We start from the raw sequence: 21,769 nt of genomic DNA, 5'->3' as shown, positions 1-21,769 counted from the left end.
TCCTCTCTTTCTCTAAAATCAATAAAAATATATTAAAACACACACACACACACACACAAACCAGTGCAATATAACAAAAAGTTGTATACTAAGATCTGAAATAGAGATAAAGTATGCTGTCACATTCTCAACTGACCCAGAAGGATGTGTGTTTTAGAGGCAGACAGCCTGAGTTTGAGACCTAGCTCTGCCATTCCCTAGCTGCAAATGCTCGGGCAACAACTCCACTGTGTGTCTATTTCCTCATCTCAAAACAGTAGTATCTACCACATAAAGTTGTTTGAGGATTCAAGGAATCACTCAATTGTATACAGGACCTAGATAGGAACTGTTACACTCTAAGTGCTCAATAAATATATGCTCAATAAATTAATTACCAGTGTATAACCTTCAGGAACTTGTATTTTTTATTTTCAGCTTAAAATAAGTTTGCTTAAGTACAAAGGGTGAGTCAACACAAGGAAAAACAGAAGTAACAGTACTTGGAGCTTGAGGCAGGTGGACCTCCTGGACAGGTGTGTGTCCTCTGGTGGGCCTGGGGCCATCTGAGGGTGAGGCCTCACCTGGACACCTTGTCTGCTTACAGGGGTCTGGTAGGGCCCCCACTAGCCTGCCCTACAGTTGCCTGGGCCTGGCAGGGCACATGCTCAAAGGCTTCACTGAGGACGGGGCCTGCCTGGGATGGGCAGGTCCTGGTGGCTGGACCTCAGTCACTGTCATGCCCTCTCCTCTTCTTGGGGGAGGAGTTGGAATCGTGCTTGCGATGGTGGGCCCTGGCCGAAGCCGAGGACAGTGAGGTTCTGTGCTCCTTTTCTCTCTTCTTCTCTTTCTTGTGCTTCTTCTTTTTCTTCTTCTCTTTCTTGCTCTTCTTGTGACTCTGGGGACCCTGCTCCACCTTCTCCTCTTGCCTGGGCTTCTTCCGAGCTGGGGAGGCCCCGGGTCGACTGCTGTCCACGCCGTGGTGCGTGAACACTGGCAGCCCCAGCTTGGCCGCCTCCTTGTCTTCTCGGGACAAGGCCACTCGGCCTGCAGAACCGCTGGAGCTCCCCAGGCCCAGGAGCCGGTCCACCCCCTTCTCCTCAGGGTCACCACCTTCACGCTTGCAGATCTCCACAAAGTCCTCCTTGCTCAGGCCAGTGGGCTGCTTCCGCACATTCTTGTAGCCCAGTGCCGCCATGAGCGCCTCCTGCTCCGCCTGCCTCACGGCTGCCAGCTCCTGCTCTCGGCTCACCCCCGCGCCCTCCGCCCGGCCCTTGGCGTACCAGGTGAGGTCGCGGCCCTTCTGCCAGCGGCCCACCGGGGCCATCAGCGAGTTGCCCAGGTAGTTCTCCCTCTGCTTGTCGGTCTTCACATCCTCCCAGCTGAACTGGTCCTGTCCCCCGCGCACGCCACCTCGGCTGGAGCCGAACATGGTGCTGGCGGCCCCTTGGCCTCCGGTCTGGAACTTGTATTTTTAAAGGCTCCTCAATGACTCTGATTAACAGCCAGATTTTGGAATCACTGAGGAGGAGCTATCTCCTCTTCCTCTAGTCTGAGTTTCAGCCAAGCTGAGAACTCAGGCTGTTTGAATGAAGCCTCCAGATCCTCTCTGGGCCTGTGGATGGGTTCCTGTGGTCACACTGGGGACTGCTCAAAGGGACTCCCACCAACTAGTGAGGCACTGGATGGATGAAACTGATGCTTTGAAGAGATCCTGGTTAAAACAAAAGCATCAATCATGCATTAACAAACAATAATTCTTACTGGCAATGAACCCATATATTAAGACATTAAGTATTTTATGTGAGCCGAAACCGGTTTGGCTCAGTGGATAGAGCGTCGGCCTGCGGACTGAAGGGTCCCAGGTTCGATTCCAGTCAAGGGCATGTACCTGGGTTGCGGGCACATCCCCAGTGAGGGATGTGCAGGAGGCGGCTGATCAATGTTTCTCTCTCATTGATGTTTCTGACTCTGTCTCTCTCCCTTCCTCTCTGTAGAAAATCAATAAAATATATTAAAAAATTTTTTTTCAAAAGTATTTTATGTGAAAGAATTGGATTATCTGCATGGACGTAAGAAACTGATTTCAGCTCCCTTTATAGATCAGTGTAGCTGCAATGTAAATGCTGCAAACTTTCTATAGAATGGCACATTCGGAGTCCTTTTGCTGCCTCTCCCTTTCCATTTTCAGGCTGTATAGAAGCTTTACTGATCTGTATAGGCAGTGGTCCTTATTACCCCACTTAAAGGTACACACAAAGTAATACTTCTCTATCAGAATATAACATGTATTAGAATGATCTGTATGTTTAAACACGTTTGGAGAAACTGATTGTTACAAAGGAGTCAAAGCTTATCCCTATTAACTGCAAATATAACACTTTGATTTAACCAAATTGAAAGACTTTGATTAAACAGAAAGAATTTGACTTTTCCAAGCCTACGGATAGGAGAGCAAAGCCATTTTAATGATTATTCAAAATGTTAGTTATATGACCTTACCCTAATGGCTGATATGGCAGAGCCAAGTCCATAGACTGTATCTTACACTAAGCCATATTAATAACAAGAGTGTGGTATCTGGACATTTTTCTTATTTTGGGAGATAGGAGATAAACTTTTAAAATTCTATCTAAAGAATTTGTTTGCCCCAACTACAAACAGTGCCATTATTTGTTAACTAATGAATAGTGTGGTAACCTCAGGATCCCATACTCTATATGTATTTTAAATAAGGAATGTTTGTTTAGTCCCAGCTATCTAGCAATGGCTGGTCAAATCACTTTACCTTTCACTTTCCTCATTCGTAAAAGGAACAGAGAAGTAAAAAAGGTGTTGGCTTCTTTCTAGCTCTAATCACTTTAGTGATTCTGTGTACATTTATAAAATCAATAACAATACTATTATTTGCTTTGGGGCTTCAATTTCATTAGTTAAATGGAGGTACTACTATCTCACAGTGGTCTGTGGATTGAGATAATATGTGAAGATACTTCTCATGATGCTTGACAGAGCAGATATTGAATAAAAAATAGTTTCTTTTCTGGAATATCAACCCACAAAAACCAGTCAAGCTGCCACAGACAGAGAAACATCAAGTCCCTGTTATGTTCAGTATTACTCATTCTCATTAACACCATGTTAATTTTCAATTGACTGAGTTAATCTATCCTCAAAATTAAAATTGCTCTCTATTACACCTGGTGATACTCTCTCCTGTATGGAAACTCATTTTAAACTAGTACTATATTAACTATACTATTCACTACCCTTCCCCAAATGGAATCACAACTTAAAACTGGCAAATCTATTCAGTCCATATCTCAAATAAGTTTTATATAACATATAAAATATTTGTTGCAAACTCAATAGTAACATGTACAACATAAATTACAAAGTTTGGTATTTGATAGGGGGCTTTGAAAATGTAAATCGTAAATCATTAGGTTCTTTTACTTTAGTGTGTACCAGAAATGCTTGAGCCTCTCAAAACACAAATTCCTGGGTCTCATCCCAGTTTCTGATTCAGTGGACCTGGACTGGGCAGAAAACTATGCATTTTTAACAGGTTCCAGGTGTTGCTGATGCTACTGGTCTGGAGACCATACGTTAAGCACCACTGGGATGTATTGAAGACACAGATATATGAGAGACTGGCATGCTGGTATGTGGAAGAAAGGTAAAAGTAAAACACTTAAGTGTGACAAGAGAAAAGAAAGAATGAGGAAAGATGATAAGAAACTTTGGTTTTTATTAAAGCAGCAGGGAGTTATGAAAACACTGATCAATTAGAAGGGACAGAGACTGGAGGCCCGGACAGGGTCCTGCTGCTCCTGGCTGGGTGGGAGGCGAGCCCTCCAGGGCTGGAGAGGCAGCATGCAGTCTGGGGCTTTGGGGAGGGACTGGGACACGGGCTCCACAGGGCAGTGCTCTTTCCCAGTCAATACAAACCCCGTGAATATTTTAATAACCAGAATGTCCATCTGGGTGTATTTTGGGTGAAAATCAGCTCAACAAGACAGGATTGGGAGGCGCACACTGGCTGCCTGGGCACAGGGGAAGTAGTAACTAATGCAGGTTACCAGAAAGCTGCCTGGGGTGTAGTTTAGCTTGAACCTGGGGGGTTGTTCCTAAGAAATGAGTTAGAAAGAGGGCTTTCTTCTGTTTCCTAAAGGACTAAGAGATAGCATGGGAAAAGCTCTAGCAGACCCAGAGCTTGAAGTGGAATAGAAATAAAAATAAGTGCAATCTGAGGTGCCAGCCTAGAGAACCGAGGCTGGGCTCCGCGACTCCCACTCATCCAGGAGTCCTGTGCTGCTCATACCCCGACTTTACATTTCTAAAACACACAAAAAACCAAAGGCTCAAAAACGTTACATGTCTTACTTGATGTAGTTCTGTAGAATATTCACTATTAAGAAATGTAGCAATTTAGGAGGTAGAATTATAATAGTTCTCCACAGTGATAGTGTAAGGCAGTCTTAAACTTTCACAGGTGTACACATGTACATATGGATCTCGTTAACATGCAAATTTTGACTCAGGAGGACTGAGGTGAGGCTGAGATTTTGCATTTCTAAGAAATTTGTAGGTGGTATAAATGATATTCGTGAACCACACTTTGAGAAGCTAGAGTAGAGCAATGGCTTTCAACCTAAGCTGTAGATTAGAAACACCTAGGGAGCTCTTAAAACCTCTAATGACCAGGCAATATTCCAAACTAATTAAATCAGTACCCAGACATCAGTATTTTTCAAAACTCCCCACATGGTTCCAGTTCAGCCAAGACTGACAACAACTGCTCTAAAGTGTAATGCTCTCCTCTGAAACCCTGGAACAGTTATCGAAGTATACAAAGTGAAGTGCCCCCTAATGAGAGATCTCTAATATGATACCAAGCCTAATCACGGTGTTAATACTCATAATATGAACACACAGTTTTAGCTCACTACTAATCTTTGATTTATTACTATCCTTCTCTAATTTGGTCAAAACATTTAAATATTACACAAAGTTTAATACATGTTGTTAAAACTGTATTATAGATGCCAGCCCTTGCTCTGGAATGCAGAAAATGACTTTGGATGTCTTCCTTGATCTAGCTGAACAGGTGCCACGTAAAATAAAATAAAATAAAATAAAATAAAATGATGTGTTTCTAGTCTTAAAAGAGAGTGAAATGTCCCCTTAAAAGAACTAACAAAAATCTGAGGACTAGAGTGGAACACCTAGAGGACAAATTGTAAAACAATGGCCTCCGCAGTGAGGTGTGTCCATCCTAGGGCATAAACAAAATAACCCACTGGGGTATGAGAAGAAAACAGAACTTTTATTATATTTTTAACCTTTAAAAAAAAGTTGACTAGTGCCTTCATTTGGTCTAAGTGTCAGTCAGGAGCTAAATAAATACTATGTGAGAGGTATCCTGAGAGAAGAGCAGAGCAGACTTTTCACTGAAGGCTGATGATGGGACCTCATTTATGTTACTTGGCTGCACTCTCCTACTTGGATCATAGGTTGGATCAGTCGAAAATCATCAGTTTCTTATTTATATCTGAGCAAATCTCCAACTAGTGTAGTCTTTTTGTGTATGTCCATAGTCATCAGGCTCCAGAAGGACCCCAATGATTGGAACCTAGGGAGTTATAAAAGCTTTCAAATCGAGGCCAGAAAAGATAAAGCGCCGACAAGAGAAAAATGGTAAGTCCTAAATTAAATGACAGCGGGCCTGAGGGTAGAAGAGACATGGGCAATTAACCCGTTAACAGCCACAATATACTGCTCACCTTCCTGAATTTAAGTTGAAACTTGGAATCCACTTCGTTGGCATCTTGCTTACACATGAACTTTCAAATACTTCTTCCTTACGGACTATTCACCTATCCCGGAATTTTCTCACTTCACCTTTTCCCGCCCCCCTCTTATCTGTGGCCAGTGTAAATTTAAAAACAACTTTTATCTTTCTGCTCCAAACTCATTCTACAAAAGAGCCCCCGTCAACCCGAAGACGGTGGACATATCTTCTCCATCAAGCTCTGCTGCTAACGGTCCAAACTGCACGTCCCAGGACAAATCCTTTCCCGACAACTTTTGGCCTGGAAGGTATTGTTGAACAGCGCGATGCAGTCATCTTTTTTTGGTGCTTTCATAACAAAGCTGATCTCACAGAAGTAATTACTGTTCGTGTGTTATTTTATTAGGCTAGATGTGCACAATTAAGATTACGTGACAAATACAAAAAGCCGAAAACAGACGACATTAAATACTTAGCTTTTACAATCCATTTTTTACCGTTGATGTAAGCATGGCTGCACTGAATGTTTCTGCGAGACTGGGCATCAGATGGCGCTCACCATTACGAAAAGCCCAAGCAGTGACAGGCATTTCGAAATCAAACCCGGACGCCAAACAGTGTCTTGGTCAGGTGACTTTTACGAATCTGTTTACTCACCTTTAAAACGCACCAGAGGGATTTCCTACTCAGATCGTCTTCGACTTTTGGACTGTGTCGGTGGCACGGACTGGCTGCTGCTACCGCTGGAGGGAAATAGCAAGAAATTCGGAAAGATCAGGTTGGGGAGGTGTGAAAGGCAGACGGTGGGCGGCTCGGGCTGCAAGGCAGGAGACCGCTTGGGTGTTTCGGCGGCGCACGCTACGTGGGCGCCGGAGCAGAAGCCTTAACCACTTGGCCTCCCTTTCCCCCGGGAGTCCCAACACGGGGTGACTTACGGGAAAGTCGATTTCCACGGTAAAAAGCACGGGTCCTACTAAGTACATATGCAAGACCTTGGGAACGCGGAAGCACCCCACAAACTTAATTCTAGCACAGGCTCTGAGCGCTCAGCAACGAATCAACTTCCGGCCCGGCGGGACTCGGGTCGCGAGGCGGGGCCCTGACGTCACGTGAGGCCGCGGAATTACGGCCTCGCGGGTCGCTCCGGAGGACGCCGTACGCCACGTCATGTAGGTTGTTCCATCCAAGCCGGGGGGGGAGGTTTTCTTATTGCAGTAACAGGAAAAGCCCAGTTGCGTCCTGTATGGCACTCTTAGGGCAAAGAAAATAGTTTCCGGTGTCTTTCCAGTGTTTTGGTTATAGTATAGTCTCTTTGAGGGACAGCCTCCCTCGGTTTCTTCTCGATGTCTCTGCCCCCCCCTCCGAGGATTCCACTTGGTATCGCCCGTTCCCCGCCACCGCCCCCGCCCGCCCCCTGCACGTGACCCCCGCGCGCTCCCGCCGGGGAGCGGAGTCTGGGAGCCGGCGCCGCTGGAGACAGAGGGAGTCGGCGAGCGTCTTGCGCTGCAGCTGTCGCCGCAACCCCAGCGCGGAGTCGCGATGTCGGGACTCTCCCGCCTGCTCTGGGCCGCCGCCTGCCTGGCCGCGCTGTGTGTGCTGACCGCGGCTCAGAACTCCACCCTGGCCCCGAACGTGACTTCAGTGCCCCCCAACCACACAGTCACGACGCCGCCGACCGTCGCGCCGCTCACCACTGTCGTACCAGGTGGGTGACGGTCCCCTCGGCTTCCGACTCTCGCTCGCCCTCCCGCGCGGCCGAGCTGCTTTCCTGCCGGTGGTGTGCGCGGGGCCAGGGCGATCCGCGCTCCTGCAACATGGCGGTCCGTCCGAGTCCAGCCGGGGCCGGCGCGGGGGGCCAGGGGGCCGGGGTGGCCGGGTGGGGAAGCGCCCCGGTGGGAAGGGGCGGTCGGGCCCTAACACAGTTCCTGACCCGCGTCCCAGTCCGCGGTGTTTGATGAAAGTGGCTCCAGCCTCGCGTGGGCGCAGGAGAGGGGACGGGGCTTCCCCCCTCGGCGGCGGCGGGGTTGGTTCTGGGCCGAGGAGACCGAGCTCCTTGCCCGAGGCGGGTGAGTCGTTTGTCCGCCGGGTCGTCTCCCCGCCAGCAGGCTTCTCCGGAAGTTGGCCAAAGCGGGAAAGGGAAACTGAAGACATTAACTTTCGCTGGTGTCTCAGAGTTTAGCCAGAGATTTAATTAAGATAATCTGGCGGATAGGCACGGGATTTATCTGAGGTTTGAGTATTAAATGAATTAAAACTGTACACCCCGTGCCGGGTGAAAACGTCGCAAAGTTACCCATGCGTGCACCCAGAACCTGGCATAAGTCCCCGAAGCTAAACTAGAAGGTAGATGGTGAAACCTAGAAGTAGAGAGAGAGAAACTCTGCCGGGACCGTACGTTTAGCCGATTGTGAAGTTGGGGTTGGAACCGGGTCTGTCGTGTTCCCAGAATCCAGCCGAGAGCACACCTTTTGTTAAGCTCTGCGGCCCGCCGGCGGAGGCGCACACGGAATCCCTAAGGAGGAATCGGCAGTGTGTGGCCATGCAGAAAGGGGAAGGGGACTGTGAGAGGAGGCGGGGAGGCACACTAGGTGTATAAAACTGCCGTCTGGTGCGATTGGTTATTCTAGTTAAACATTGGGTATTTTGACTGAAGAACTGCTGGTTTTTAAATGTGTCTTTTAAAATTGATTTTTAGAGAGCTAGGAAGCGAGAGGAGAGAGAGAGGAAGAGAGAGAAACATCTCTGAGAAACATCATCAATCGGCTGCCTGCCTCCTGTGTGCCCCCTGTTGGGGAGCAAGCCTGCAACCCGGGCATGACCGGGGACAGAACCCGGACCTACTGGTCCTTGGGTCGTTGCTCAACCACGGAGCCATACCAGCCGGGCTGGTTTTTATCTTATTTTTTCTTCTTCAGGTTGATCATATTGTTTTACAACGTCTTCCCTAGTTTTTGTATTTTATAAAAGCTTAGTAAAATATATAATAAACTTAATATTGTTTGTTAGAGTCAGAAAGATGTAACGTTTTAAAATGTTCAGACCTGGTGGTGTGGCTCAGTTGGTTGAGCGTCCTCCTTAGGCACGGAGAGAAAAGGTCCAAGGAAAGGTCCGTTCGATTCCCGATCAGGGCATATGCCTGGGTTGGGGGCGCCATCCCCAGTAGAGGGCACACAGATGGCAGCAGATGGGTGTTTCTCTCACCCTTCCTCTGTCTTAAATCAATGAAAACGTTAAAAAAAATTTTAAATGAAAGTAAATTGCAGTACAAGTTCTAACCGCACAATTTTTAAGGGGATAGAGCAAAACACATTTTTGTCCTGATTATTTGGCAGTTTTCTCTCAGAATTGTAGTTTTGTTGTGCTTTTTGATTTTTAAAGACAAGCTTGGAAATATGAAGTTAATTGCCTTTGTGTGATTTAAATGAGTGCAAAGGCGGTAATTTGTGTTTCCTGTAAGTAGTAGTTGGATAGGCTGCAGTTTGAAAGATAGCAAGTTTAGTTCATTATAAATATCATTCGCTCTGCTACCCAAACATTCATCATCCAGCACAAAAGATTTTAAACAAGTAACATTTTTCACCTGTAAACAAACCTGAAAAACTGACGACCCGACACTCTCCCCCCCACCCCCCCCCCCCCACACACACATCATATATGTGTCCTAGTCTCTGGTCCTACTGATGGTGAAATGTTGACATGCGATACTTCTGTGCTGTACAGGGTTGCTTTTTGAGGTACAGAGAAAGCAAAGGAGAATGTTTTTTGGAGGCATCTAGCTTCTAGGAAATGGATGGAGTCCAGTTCTATAGTCCATTTGTTTGTCCAGACATTGAATTGTAATTAGTCTTCTTTGAAGTCTGGTTTCTGGGCCATTTGGCTTAAATTATTGAAAAAGACCTTGCTAACTAGTTATATTACATGTACATGAATGCAGCTCCCTCCAAATGTGTTCTCTTATCCTCCAGTTATGGAGGACCGTGGAAAGAGTGGATCATTTGTGAATTACAAATCTCTGAGGTTTTTCAGAATGGGCATCATCAAATCTTGGGTTCAACCTGTAATACATCTTTATTACTGTTAAAAATTTTAGTGTCTCTTCTGATGTTTTGGGGCAGTAATTTCCTGTCTGTATTGTTGACCTTATAATAGTCTTTTTTCCAATATTTGTATTTTTTAAGGATGCTTCAAAATGCATCAAGAAATCCTGGGTGTCTGTGAAAGAGTTGCCATGTAAAGGAAGGTTGTTTAGATAGGTATCATGAAGTAGTACTGAGTGTTTTTCCCCCTTTCTCTTGAGTTAACTCTGGCTTCCTAAGTCATTTGAAATTATTGGAATTTCTTCGTAAACCAGTTTATAAAGGTTTTTTTTTGCGTGTGGTTAAAAAAAAAGTCACATGAGACCTACCCTCTGAACAAATTTTTAAGGGCATTGTGCAGTATTGACTATGAGCACAGTGGTGTACAGAAGATCTCTAGAACTTTTCATCTTGCATGAAACTTTATACTCATTTCCCCTCCTTCCAGCTCCTGGCAACCACCATTCTACTTTCTGCTTCTGAATTTGACTACTTTAGATACTTCCTATAAGTGGAATCATGCAGTATAAGTCCCTCTGTGACTTGCTAATTTTACTTACCATAATGTCTTCAGGACCATCCATGTTGTAGAGTATAACAGGATTTCCCCTTTTTAATGATAGAATAACATCCCAGTTTGTTACTCTTTTATCTGTTGATAGGCTATAAAGTTTTACCATTTCTCTGAGTTAGTAAGTGTGGTACTGTATATAATGCCTACTGTTTAAAAAAAGATAAGTAATACAAATTCAAAATGAGTTGCCAATTAATTGATTTCATGCATTCCTCCCCACCCCAGAAATCTGTGGAAAGCACAACAGCTGTGTCTCCTGTGTTAATGCTAGCAATGATATTGCTAATATTTCCTGCTTTTGGATGGAATGTAAAGAAGGTAAGAAACGTTTGGATTGTTTCATTTTTTGAGCACGCAGAACTTTTGTTGCAACATTTTAAAATATACAACAGAATATTCTTGAACATTCAAAAGTTACATAGAATGTTTACTATAGTATATACTATTTTTTTATAAATCAAATACTTTTCCTTTACAGTGCCAATTGCTTAACACTTCCCTCTAAAATCTCTTCTTGTCTCCCACCACCCACTTCCCCCCTTAATTCCTTAGACTTGGTAATTAAGGCTCAAAAGTTTTAAAGGAAGAGAGATTATAGAGTCTATAATATAGACCATTGTGTAGGATATACTGAAATTAGCTGTGAAAGAAAGTTGTGAAATGTTCTCCTGGAAACTTCCCCAGAAAAATGTTTGAGACATTTATCCTCAGTGTGTTCTGCTGGATGAACTATAGAGAGACCTTATAAACTTGATAGAAGAGAAGAATGACGAGGGAAGAGTTGGTTCTTTCCTGTGCTTTTGTTAAGTTAGCTTTAATTTGAGAGAGAAAGAATTAGATGGAGATACTTTGAAATGCCAGTTAGGTTTTTGTTAGAACCATGGGATTATAGCATAAATTACTGTTTTCTTAATGTAAGGTGCTTGTGTTTTTGTTTTTTTTATCAGTATAACAATTTTTTTACATATAAAGAAAAAGTCAAAGCTACCTGTTAAGCTTCTTTATTCTTCACTGAAAAATTTAACATTACATCACTAACAGTTTAAGAGACTCTTTTAAAATTAGGGTATTGGGTCAATTGGAGGTTAAGTTAACTCTTGTAGCGGAGTCACTTTTTTTTTTTTAGATGATAAAATGGAATTTAAAAGTTTATCCCTACCCCTCATGTATGGCAGAGTTGGCAAGTTTTGGCGATAGAATGCCCTTCTGTAGGATATGTTGGGGAAAGCACTGCTTACTCTTGCTATAAGTCTCCCATCCAGGAATTGGTTTTGGAAAGTGTGGAAGACTAACGCAGAGATCTGCATCAGAGAACTTCCTGCTGCCTGTAGGGCACCTCCCTGTTTACTGAGCCTTTATTAGATCCTGAGCACTTCTCCCTACTGACTCACCCTCCTGTGGATTCTAGCAGCCTGCCTTGTGCACTAGTCATACCACAATCCTAAGATCTAAGTTTATCTGTCTGTTCAGTATGTTCATATGGGTTTTAAGAGGATAATATTTGGGGAGATCCTGTATAATATTGCTAAAACAATGGGGAAAAGAGTAACAGTATTTTGTTGGTCTGTGGATAAACTTGAGTTCGATTTTTGGAAGCTATTCTAGAGCTGAGTAACAAAGTTAGAGATAATAAAAGTGAGTGATTGGTGTTGTTTAACTTTTTGTTGTTGTTGTTGTTGTTTTTCTTCCATAGCAGGTAGAAGCTACTGCTCACAAAATTCAACAGTTACTGGTTGCCAGGTGGTGAATAGTACAGATTCCTGTTCTGGTAAGTATTCACATTAGCTGCTAGGGCGAGGAAGATCATTACTCCAGAAAGCCTAATGTCAGTATTTGGTTTGAAGCATTATCGTAGTTCTAATCTTGTTAGAAATTTCAGTATGAATGGCATTTATATTGATTGCTCAAAGGACAGTGTTTTGAAGCTTGGTTTAGTGATTTGGTTATACTGTGGAATGCTGTATGTACAGATGCCTCTTCCATTATTATTATTGTTATTTTCACTCTTCCAGAAATTCATTGCAGTTTAGACCCTCTCTTTATTTGGATTTTACAGGCCTGGGCAGTCTTGTTCTGGCACTTCCTTGCTTATGGTACTGGTGAATGTCATCATGACCAGCATAGTTTATGCTGTGGTTAAATGAATCTTCTCTGTATTCATTCATTTTTTTGTGCTTTAATTTGAGGAACTTGATTACTCTTTAACCTTTACTCAGGAATTAGTTAAAATTCCTAGCTGGAACAGTGGATTTTTCTAGCAAGACTATAAATTAATAGGAAAGTCAAATTTCTAATTTGGTGCATAGGTAATAATTAAATTAAGTAAAAGGTTTTTCTGAAGAGTGTCAATAACCTTGAAAGACTACCTTTGTTTAATTTTGGTAGGAGCTTTCCCATCTCCCCCATCCCAACTTGAACTTTCTAACTAAGAATTTTATTAGTATGAGAATAGTTATACCCTATATAGAGTGTAGTAACATGGTTTCGGTGGTAAATAAACAAACATTAATAGTTATTTAAATGTGTTAGGAAAAACTAATAACTATATCAGACGTGATTTTGTGATTAATATTGCTTAGAAACAAGATTAAGTAAAACATTTTAAGAGACATTACTTATTTGATGATTTATCAATTTACAGTGGTTTGAGAAATAGGTTTACTCTGCTCTCGTGTAAAGGAAGTTGGCTCGCTAGCAGCTCTTAAAACCATTAGTGACCCAGGCTCCTTCTAGGCTTTTATTGTCATTCCTCAAAAATGGCTTTGACCTTACTCTACAAGGCGAGTTCTCATGTTTCGGCCACATAATTGGTTATTCTGCTAGCAGGAAGAGGAAGGGAAAGAGAAGCCCATATCTGCTTTACATAGGCTTCTTAGAAGTTACACATGGCTACCTAGCTGCAGGAGAGATTGAGAAATGTCTGCTGTGGGGAGGGAAGTGTTACTAAAAATTGCTGCTCCTATTTCTAAAGAAGGGGAGTGTGGTACTTCACTGTCAGTCTTCCTTCACAGGTGGTACTAAAATATAAAAATTGTAAAGTGGTACTCAAATGACTGCAGGTTAGGAAATAGTGTCGTGATATTTTAGAAAGTTTTGACTTAATATGTTTGTTTTTTAAATAGTGCCCACCGCCTCTCCGTTGCCAACCAATTCTACAGGTAATACAAGATAATTGACTGTTTTTCTCCTTTTTCCTTCTTTTAGGATTTTTAAGCTCTCTTGATAACATTTTAGTAAAAACCTAAAAGTTGTTAGTATGACTTAAAAAATTAGACATATTTAGTAGACAATGACACATAGCTTTGGTGTTTCACATTTATTGAATCTGAGTGGATTTCCCATAGTTTTGTACATCGAGTCTGCAAACTGCTTTTTGTGGAAATCCTCAGAAATACAAAAGCCTAAAGGAAATTAAAATTCACTATAATTCCCATCATCCAAAGGCAAACCAAAATGTTTTAAAAGTGGTTAAGTTTTAAAAAAAAAAAATGGTTACGTTCTTCCAGTCTTTTCTATGTGTATATCTAAATACATAAACTTATGAAACTGGATAACATGTACCTACAGGTTTGAATTATGTCCCTTTGTTGTATACACTTTACACATCGTGCTCTTGGTTAAATAGGTTGGAATACCTTAAAGGGAAATATTTGCTGTCATCTCTGACAGAAGTGATTCAAATAGCATTCCTAAGTGGTTATTTTAAGACGTATCAAAACTGATTGCTTTTCATTTTCATCAACGTGAAAGTTTTTCACCATACTCTATAGCATTAGCTAATGCCTTCCTTTTAAAAATCTTCAGCAATTTGATAGGAAGAGTAAATAATTTAAAAGCATCTACTCCAGTACCAGTACTAGACTAGATGATAGGGATACGGAGACAGAAGTAAGATAGCATTTGGTCTGTTGTAGGAACTGTGAAGAGGTGAGGTAAGTAAGCACAGTGTGTTCAGGGATTTGTAAGGGAAGTTGTGTGTATTGAGTATCATGGCATTTATGATAACAGCCTCCTGAGTATGCTGACTGACCAAGTGTTGATATTACCCTGGTAAGATATGTGGAGAATTTCCCAAGTGGAGCAGAGAGGTCAGCACATGTGAAGGAGATGTGAAAGAATATATTGAGGTCAGGGAATTGCATTTGGAGTGTCCAGGACAAGGTGAGGAAGAGTGAAACTAGATAGTCAGCAAGTCAAGAGCCAGATTGGGAAGTGCCTTTGTATGCCTTGCTGATAGATTTGAAGCAAAATAGGTCATGTGATGAGACTTGCATTTTAATAAAATGATTTTTCTTACAATATGGAGAGCAAATGAGAAGAAGGTAGGAGTGAACACGGAGATTAGATAACCTGTGGCAGTAATTCTAGAGAACCAGGAGAGGAAGAGTTGCAGATGTATGGAACTCAGGAAGTAGAAGGCCTAGGACTTGATGAGCGAGGTGATGGGAGAGCTCTTAGCTAAAATTAGTACAGATAAGTGAATCAGTGTAGGCAGTAAAGTCACTGAAGTAGTTTTTAGGGAGGAGAATAGGGTTTGAGGACCAAATTCTTGGGAATAATAAGTCTAAGTCATGGGGAGAAGGCTGGAGAGGAGACTGAGTGGAGATGGGAAGAGAAGAAAGCCCAGAGAAGTGTGTCCAAGAAACTAACTGCATGTGTGATTTAGGTGTAGTTTTTCAGAGGAAAAAATGGTCCAATACTGTAACAAGGACAAGAGCTCATTTTAAAAGACTTAGGCAGTGATGAGCTAGCTTTCACCAGGTTTTGCTAGCCAGTTGTGCACAGCTGTTTCCAACTGCACATTCCGTGAGACCATGTTGGTAGCTTGAATTACGGCTACATTGGAAATACGCCATTGAAATCTGCAAATGCGGTGAAACTTTATTTTGGAGAGCACACAGTGGTGTCCTTTTAAACCATTAGCACCCATTAGAAGTCATTGACTAGGAAGGAATTAAAGGTTGATGAAAATAGATGTTGAGAAAACTCATTTCCAGAAGGTGGGATGTGAGCAGAAGGAGAGAGGAGGAAATTATTTCCCCCAAATCATTGTGAGTCCACTTTTAATTTCTTCCCCATGAGTCTTGATGTATTCTTGCAGAAAATGTATCAAGTGGCAATTAATGGTTGAAAACAAACTTTTATTCCATTTTTTCAGTGGCTACTGCTGAAGAGAGCAAGTTAGAAAATAAGGGACTATTAATGCAAAGAAAATCTGATTTATGTAGAAAAGTGTTCAGTGGTGTTAATTATAATAGTCTTCTGCCAGTCCAAACAGTATAATTATATTTATAAATAACATCTTATAATAAAGTGACTAAATTATGCCAGAAATATAATGGAAAATGTTCATAATATATTCAGTGAAAGACAAACTATATTAAGTATAATTTATTTATTTGTTGCATACATGCCTAGAGAAATGGCTGGCAGGAAAAAAACATGCTTCTCAGAGTGATGGGATTACTTAAATTTCTTTACTGTATTTTCTATCACCAATAACAGCTTTTATAATCTATGAATTATTTTTTTGAATGAAAGGAACATACACTAGGACAGTGGAGGTATATTCACTAAGTAGTGCCTAATTTTGAAAATTTTGTTAATGTAATGCTTTGGTCAAAAGCAAAAATGTGTCAATGTTCAGACAAAATTAGTAATAGAGTTTTAAGATTAAAAAAAAATTTGATATGTTTAATTTGTAAAGTACATTTTTTGCAGTTACACAGAATGTATAAGCAACAAAAACTTTGAAGGGATTATACGTCTTAAAATAATCATACCCTCTAATCTGCTGGGAATTCTGTATAGGAATCAGTCCTATTGGAGATGAGATCAAATATTTCGCTGTAAGAAATGAAAGGTGACCTAACTGTCCAACCAAGAGCAGGGTGGGTAAAATGTGGACAGTGGTGAGAGAAAAAGAATATGCATGTGTATAAAAATAGCCATCAGCGTTAACATATTAATATCCATCAGTAGTATCAACACTAACAGAAGTCTTTTAATATTGTGCTTTAGTTCCTAAAATGTTACATTCAATCTAATTCTTCCCATGAATGTACATTTCTTTAGAGGCATCATCAGATAATTATTTGAGCTCATATAGTGTGTAGACTAGAGCTTTCCTTGGGCTCTTCTAATCTAAATTGGGGGAGCCGTGGCCTCAGGGCACCTGCTCTTATAAATAAAGTTTTATTGAACTACAACCATGCCCATTCATTTGCATGTTGTCTTTGGCTGCTTTTGCACTACACAGTGCACAAGGCCTAAAATATTTACTTTCTGCCCCTTTAAGAAAAGTTTGCCACCCCCCTGAAATGAAGAAGCAAATCTTGATACCCATGTAAGAAATGCTGAGTTGTACTTGTTTTTTACCTTGACTTTTGAAGTTAATAGTTTTTGTCTTAGAAGAAATATTATTTATAAAGAACTGATAGTTCCTTCACCTAAACACTGATTTTTGCCCTTCTGTATGTCTTTTTGCAAACTTGATCCAGTTGTATACATACATTTTACATATAGATTTTAATAACATGGATACAATTTTATGACATCTCTTAATGTTATAAAATACATTTAAAAGCTAGTATTCTGGATGTGTAGATGTTAGTGAACCATTAACTGAAATTTGGCCTTTATTTTCTAAATAATTGAAAGCATGTTGAAGTTAGTGGCATAATTTTAAAAAGGTAGACTCTAGATAACTAGGAAGTTTAGAAATTTAAGTTTCTAATACATTTTGTTTACATTCCAGCTAAAACCACAACTATGCCTTCTACAACTGCTACACCAGGTAATTGAGGTTTTTTTTAAACTAACAGTGAAGCAGGATGTATGTATACTGTTGCCTTTTACTGTTTCTGCCATCATTTTCCAGTTTTACTCATGAATGGTATGCATGAAACTCATCTCTTATAGAGGACAACATAGTAGGCTGTTAAATCAATAATGATAGATTTGCTAAGAGTCCTTCTCTAGTTTTTTAATGTGTAATCACAGTTGGCATGACATGCTAGAATTAAATAATGTTTTTCCAAAACCCTTTTAGTACAACTTGTAGGTTATTCTTTTGGCTTCATTCTTACACTACCTTTATTTCAGTTTCAATGAAGCTATTCTGTCTTCACAAGAAGAATACAGAATAGTTGTAATTAATTTTCAAGCTGGTTGACTTATTATATACAGCCACCAGAACCAGTATTTATTTGATATTTAAGAAAAAAGTAGAATTTATTTTAAATATGAAATTGCTTTTTATTAAAGTGAGTGGTTCTCCATTTGAAACATTTTACTCCTTGAAAAGGAATTCAAATTTTTGTGACTTTTTTCCCTCATGACTTGGTAATAACTTTCTCATATTGTAAAATATGCAGAGTAAGATAAGATACATTTGCTTATGGAATTATAAATTGCATATACTTAAGATTATTTTTGTAATTTGAAAAATTGTAACCAAATTTTTAAATTTTCCTTACATGTTTAGTAAAATTATAAAGTTATTTGAGGCTCAGCCGGCATGGCTCAGTGACTGAGCTTTGACTTATGAACCAGAAGGTCACGGTTTGATTTCTGATCAGGGCACATGCCTGGGTTGCAAGCTTGATCCCCAGTGTGGGGCATGCAGGAGGCAGCTGATTAGTGATTCTCTCTCTCTCTCATCATTGATGTTTCTATCTCTCTCTTCTCTCCCTTCCTCTCTGAAGTCAATAAAAATATGTATTTTTAAAAGTTATGTGAATTTTAAACACAAATATTAATATTTACTCTAACAATTAGGTATAGCTTGAAGAAATTGCAAATTTTTTGAAAAAAAATATTTTTATTGATTTCAGAGAGGAAGGGAGAGAGAGAGAGAGAGAGAGAGAGAGAGAAACATCAATGAAGAGAGAGAATAATTGATTGGCTGCCTCCTATATGCCCTCTACTGGGAATCAAGTCAGCAACCTGGGCATGTGTGCCCAGACCAGGAATCAAACCCGTGACGAGCTGGTTCATAGGTTGACACTCAAACACAACTACACAGGCCGGGCAAGCAATTGCAAATTTTAAAAGTGCTTCACATGTTCCAGGATATAATTTATATATCAGGACAGTCTTTTTCTGTCATTTTCATATTTGAAGTTGTATATACAGAGCCAAAACCACTTGATATAACCAGATGGAACGAAGGGGGAATGATAAATTTCTTCCTCAATTAGATATAAGTTCTAGTTGTAAAGACTTAAGAGAAAATATTTTATAGAATTTAACACATTGCAAAATAGAAATTCAGGTAGGTCTTGGAATTATGATAGAGGCTCATGAGACTTATTTCTTCTATCTTATTTAACAGGTTCAACTAATACTACTTTAAGTCCAACTTCACAACCTACGCGAAAGTCTACCTTTGATGCAGCCAGTTTCATAGGAGGAATTGTCCTTGTCTTAGGTGTGCAGGCTGTAATTTTCTTTCTCTATAAATTCTGCAAATCAAAAGAACGAAACTACCACACTCTGTAAACAGACCCATTAGATTAACAAGGACTGGCGTGTAACTCATTGAAACCAAAATATTATATTTCAAGATGTCCCAAATGGAAGACGCTATTCCAGGATCTTTAAATTTTCAAAGGATGCATATAGGATATTTTGGAGCATCGTGCTTGGGAGAAAAATCAAATCATTTTGCTCAACAGGAATATTTAAAATATTCTGCATGAATCCTTGTGGCTGTCTTCTTTTATTTTAAATGGCTGCTGCTGTGGGATTATGTTCTCTTTTCTTGACATGCCAAATGTAACTCTGTAAGTGATGGAAAACATTGTCCTGCGCAGACAACCTCATGACTCTTGGCAGTGAAATTTAGTCATTTTAAAGCCTGAAAGCTGCATTATTTTATCCTAACTCAGGATGTAGTTTAGTGACCAGAATTGAGAAGAATGTGCCAAATGAGCATCAATCAGGTGGCGTTTTGGCTATCATTTAAAAAATGGAATAAATTTAAAGTTTAATATCCATATAGAAAACTGTATCCTTAGAATAAAATTTTGTGCTTGATAACAATTATTTTTTCTACATTAGAAATAAGATGCCACACAGGGATTTACATTCCAGATTTAAACAAATGAATGGAAAGGATACAAACCATTAAAGTATAGCAGGTTATTGTTAATACTTATAAAGCACCTTATATTATTGAGAAAATGAAGAACAGTGCCTTAAAAGACAGACTGAAAGGTAGACTGTAACTTAAAATGCTTGTGATTTGTTCCCATTGAGGAAGGTAGAAGGTTGATCTGAGGATGTAACTGTTGATGTCAGCAGTAGTAAACTGCTTTTAGATACCATACTGTTAGTATTTGAAAAGTTAACCTACTTTAGTTTAGACCTGAGTAAATTAAGCTAAAGAATGTTACACAAAGTTGAAAGTCTTATAGTGAACCTCCCAACGTATTTCTTTGTGGCTGTTAAAAATATAATAGAGCCTAAAACGGATATAATTATATTTTTCTTTGTACTTCAAAAAAGTATTCTAACACTGTTGTATCTCAAAAGAATTGTCATCAGGCCAACGTAACTTCTTTCATGAGGCAAGAAGGAAATAATCAGTTATTTTAGAATCATTTATGAACTCTTTAAATGAGAAACATTTTAGGTTGTTTTTTTTTGTTTGTTTCCATTTTAAGTTTTGAGACAGCAAGTGTGACCAGTGTAATTTCAGGAAATCTGAAGGATTTTTGGTTGATCAGATTACTGTACATTTTTAATGATTGCCCTGGATAAACAGGTTGAGCTTTCTTTTTTCCTTTCTCCTTCTCTCCCATACTTCTCAGTTTCAATTCCTATAGTATAGTGAGCATGCATATTTTTATTTCTTTCGTTTCTTAGAAAGCACTAGGTTTGTGTTTTGTTTTTTTGGTTTTAGAGGGATACGTCTCCCTCCTGCCTTTGACACATTGGATTAGTTCAGAGGCTTAAATTAGGTTAAAATATCCTTTTGCTTTTTTAGGTCATTAAAGTTTTGTTTTAGTTTCTTTAGCCTATAGTGGCTGAGTTTAACCTTTGGTTTTCAATATTTTATGGTAGGAAACGACAAGTTGCTTAGGTCCATTTCATAAGCCAAAATTCCTTACATTTAAATAATTACGTTAAAGGTTCTTAAATGAAGATTTACTTATTTCTTAGTTACTTACTGGTACAGCTAAAGTTTGTTTTACTTGCACATTTGTACGTACACCTAATGTTTTCAAGTGCCTTAATTGTTTAAAATCTCTGGCTTCAAAGGTTTTTGGGAAAAGGTAGGTTTACCTCACATTTTTGTTTTCATTAGTAATATTCTAGGTACCTCACAAAAATTGTATTTATGGTGCCATAGCTGTTAGTTTCTAGTGAGTACTATAAGATGCAAAATTATTTGAAAGTATGTAGAATTTCCATTCTTCCCAAAGTGGCAAAAGTTGGCTACAGATATTTACCTAGATATGAATACCTTGGCACACATTAATGTCAACACATACAGCAATTTTTGTGAAAATGTAGCTGATGAAGCCTCTCCGGTAATTTTGAATACTGCTCTTAACAACAAAATCATATCACTTGAAACTAGATTTTGCAAGAAGAGCTCTTAGAACAGAACTCACAGCCTTTTCCCCTCCTTTAGCAGTTTAGTATCTGGAGTCATTAATAATTTTTGGGTTTTTTAATCCAGAAGGTATATAGAAACCTTTTCAGATTTTTCATCTGATTATTTCATGCAGATGTAGTTCTATCAAAATACCTTATTTTATCTTAAAATATTTGTTGTACAGGCAGACACTGCTGTATTTAGAAATTTCTATTTTAGTTCATGAAAAACTACAAAACCAATCTGTATCATGTACCAAACTGATTGAAAATAAATCTACATGTTTATTGAATTAATTTGTTCTTTTTAATGAACTGAAGTGTGTGTTTGCTTTTTGATTATGACAGTTAATGCTAGTGAATTTACATTATCACTTTGTTTGAAGATGGGTGTCTACTCAATTTCTATTGCTCCCCAAGACCAGCCAGGTAGTAACTAAACTCTGTATTCATTAGTGGAGAACAGAGCCTTAGAAATGATAGTTGTAGGGATGACTTTGTATGCCTGTGGAGTGATGTGCAAATTGATCTTCCACAAATCAGTAGACATCATCCACTTAGCTCTACCAAGTAACAAATTTATGAAACTGCCATTTGTTGTTATAAAACTAAAAGCTTGTAACTGCCGTTAAGTTTAAATTGCATGTAGAGTAAAATTGGGCTTCTGTTTAGAGTACTTTGTATAAATATCTAGTATCAAGCCACATGGCTAGTACGTGAAGTTGGGTACTTTTGGTCCGT

At 39.9% G+C, this 21,769-nt stretch overlaps 2 protein-coding genes across 2 annotated transcripts; one reads left to right on the top strand and one right to left on the bottom strand.

Moving 5' to 3' along the window:
- Positions 1–10: 10 nt before the first annotated feature.
- On the bottom strand, positions 11–7,462 carry LOC308521051 (multiple myeloma tumor-associated protein 2 homolog). The gene is made up of 3 exons (XM_081093859.1): positions 6,709–7,462; positions 6,431–6,516; positions 11–1,693 (listed from the first exon to the last, which is right to left on the bottom strand). The coding sequence occupies exon 3, from the start codon at positions 1,409–1,411 to the stop codon at positions 707–709; it is 705 nt and encodes a 234-aa protein (XP_080949985.1). The 5' UTR covers positions 1,412–1,693; positions 6,431–6,516; positions 6,709–7,462; the 3' UTR covers positions 11–706.
- Positions 7,223–21,343, top strand: CD164 (CD164 molecule). Its single transcript, XM_081093860.1, has 6 exons — positions 7,223–7,478; positions 10,649–10,741; positions 12,117–12,191; positions 13,546–13,581; positions 17,181–17,219; positions 18,759–21,343. The coding sequence occupies exons 1-6, from the start codon at positions 7,313–7,315 to the stop codon at positions 18,923–18,925; spliced, it is 576 nt and encodes a 191-aa protein (XP_080949986.1). The 5' UTR covers positions 7,223–7,312; the 3' UTR covers positions 18,926–21,343.
- Positions 21,344–21,769: the final 426 nt, after the last annotated feature.

This window comes from Myotis nattereri (assembly GCF_964212035.1).
Source record: "Myotis nattereri genome assembly, chromosome: 6".
In the NCBI taxonomy this organism is placed as follows: domain Eukaryota; kingdom Metazoa; phylum Chordata; class Mammalia; order Chiroptera; family Vespertilionidae; genus Myotis; species Myotis nattereri.
Note: the sequence above shows the minus strand (reverse complement) of the source record. Positions and strands in the feature narration are given on the sequence as shown.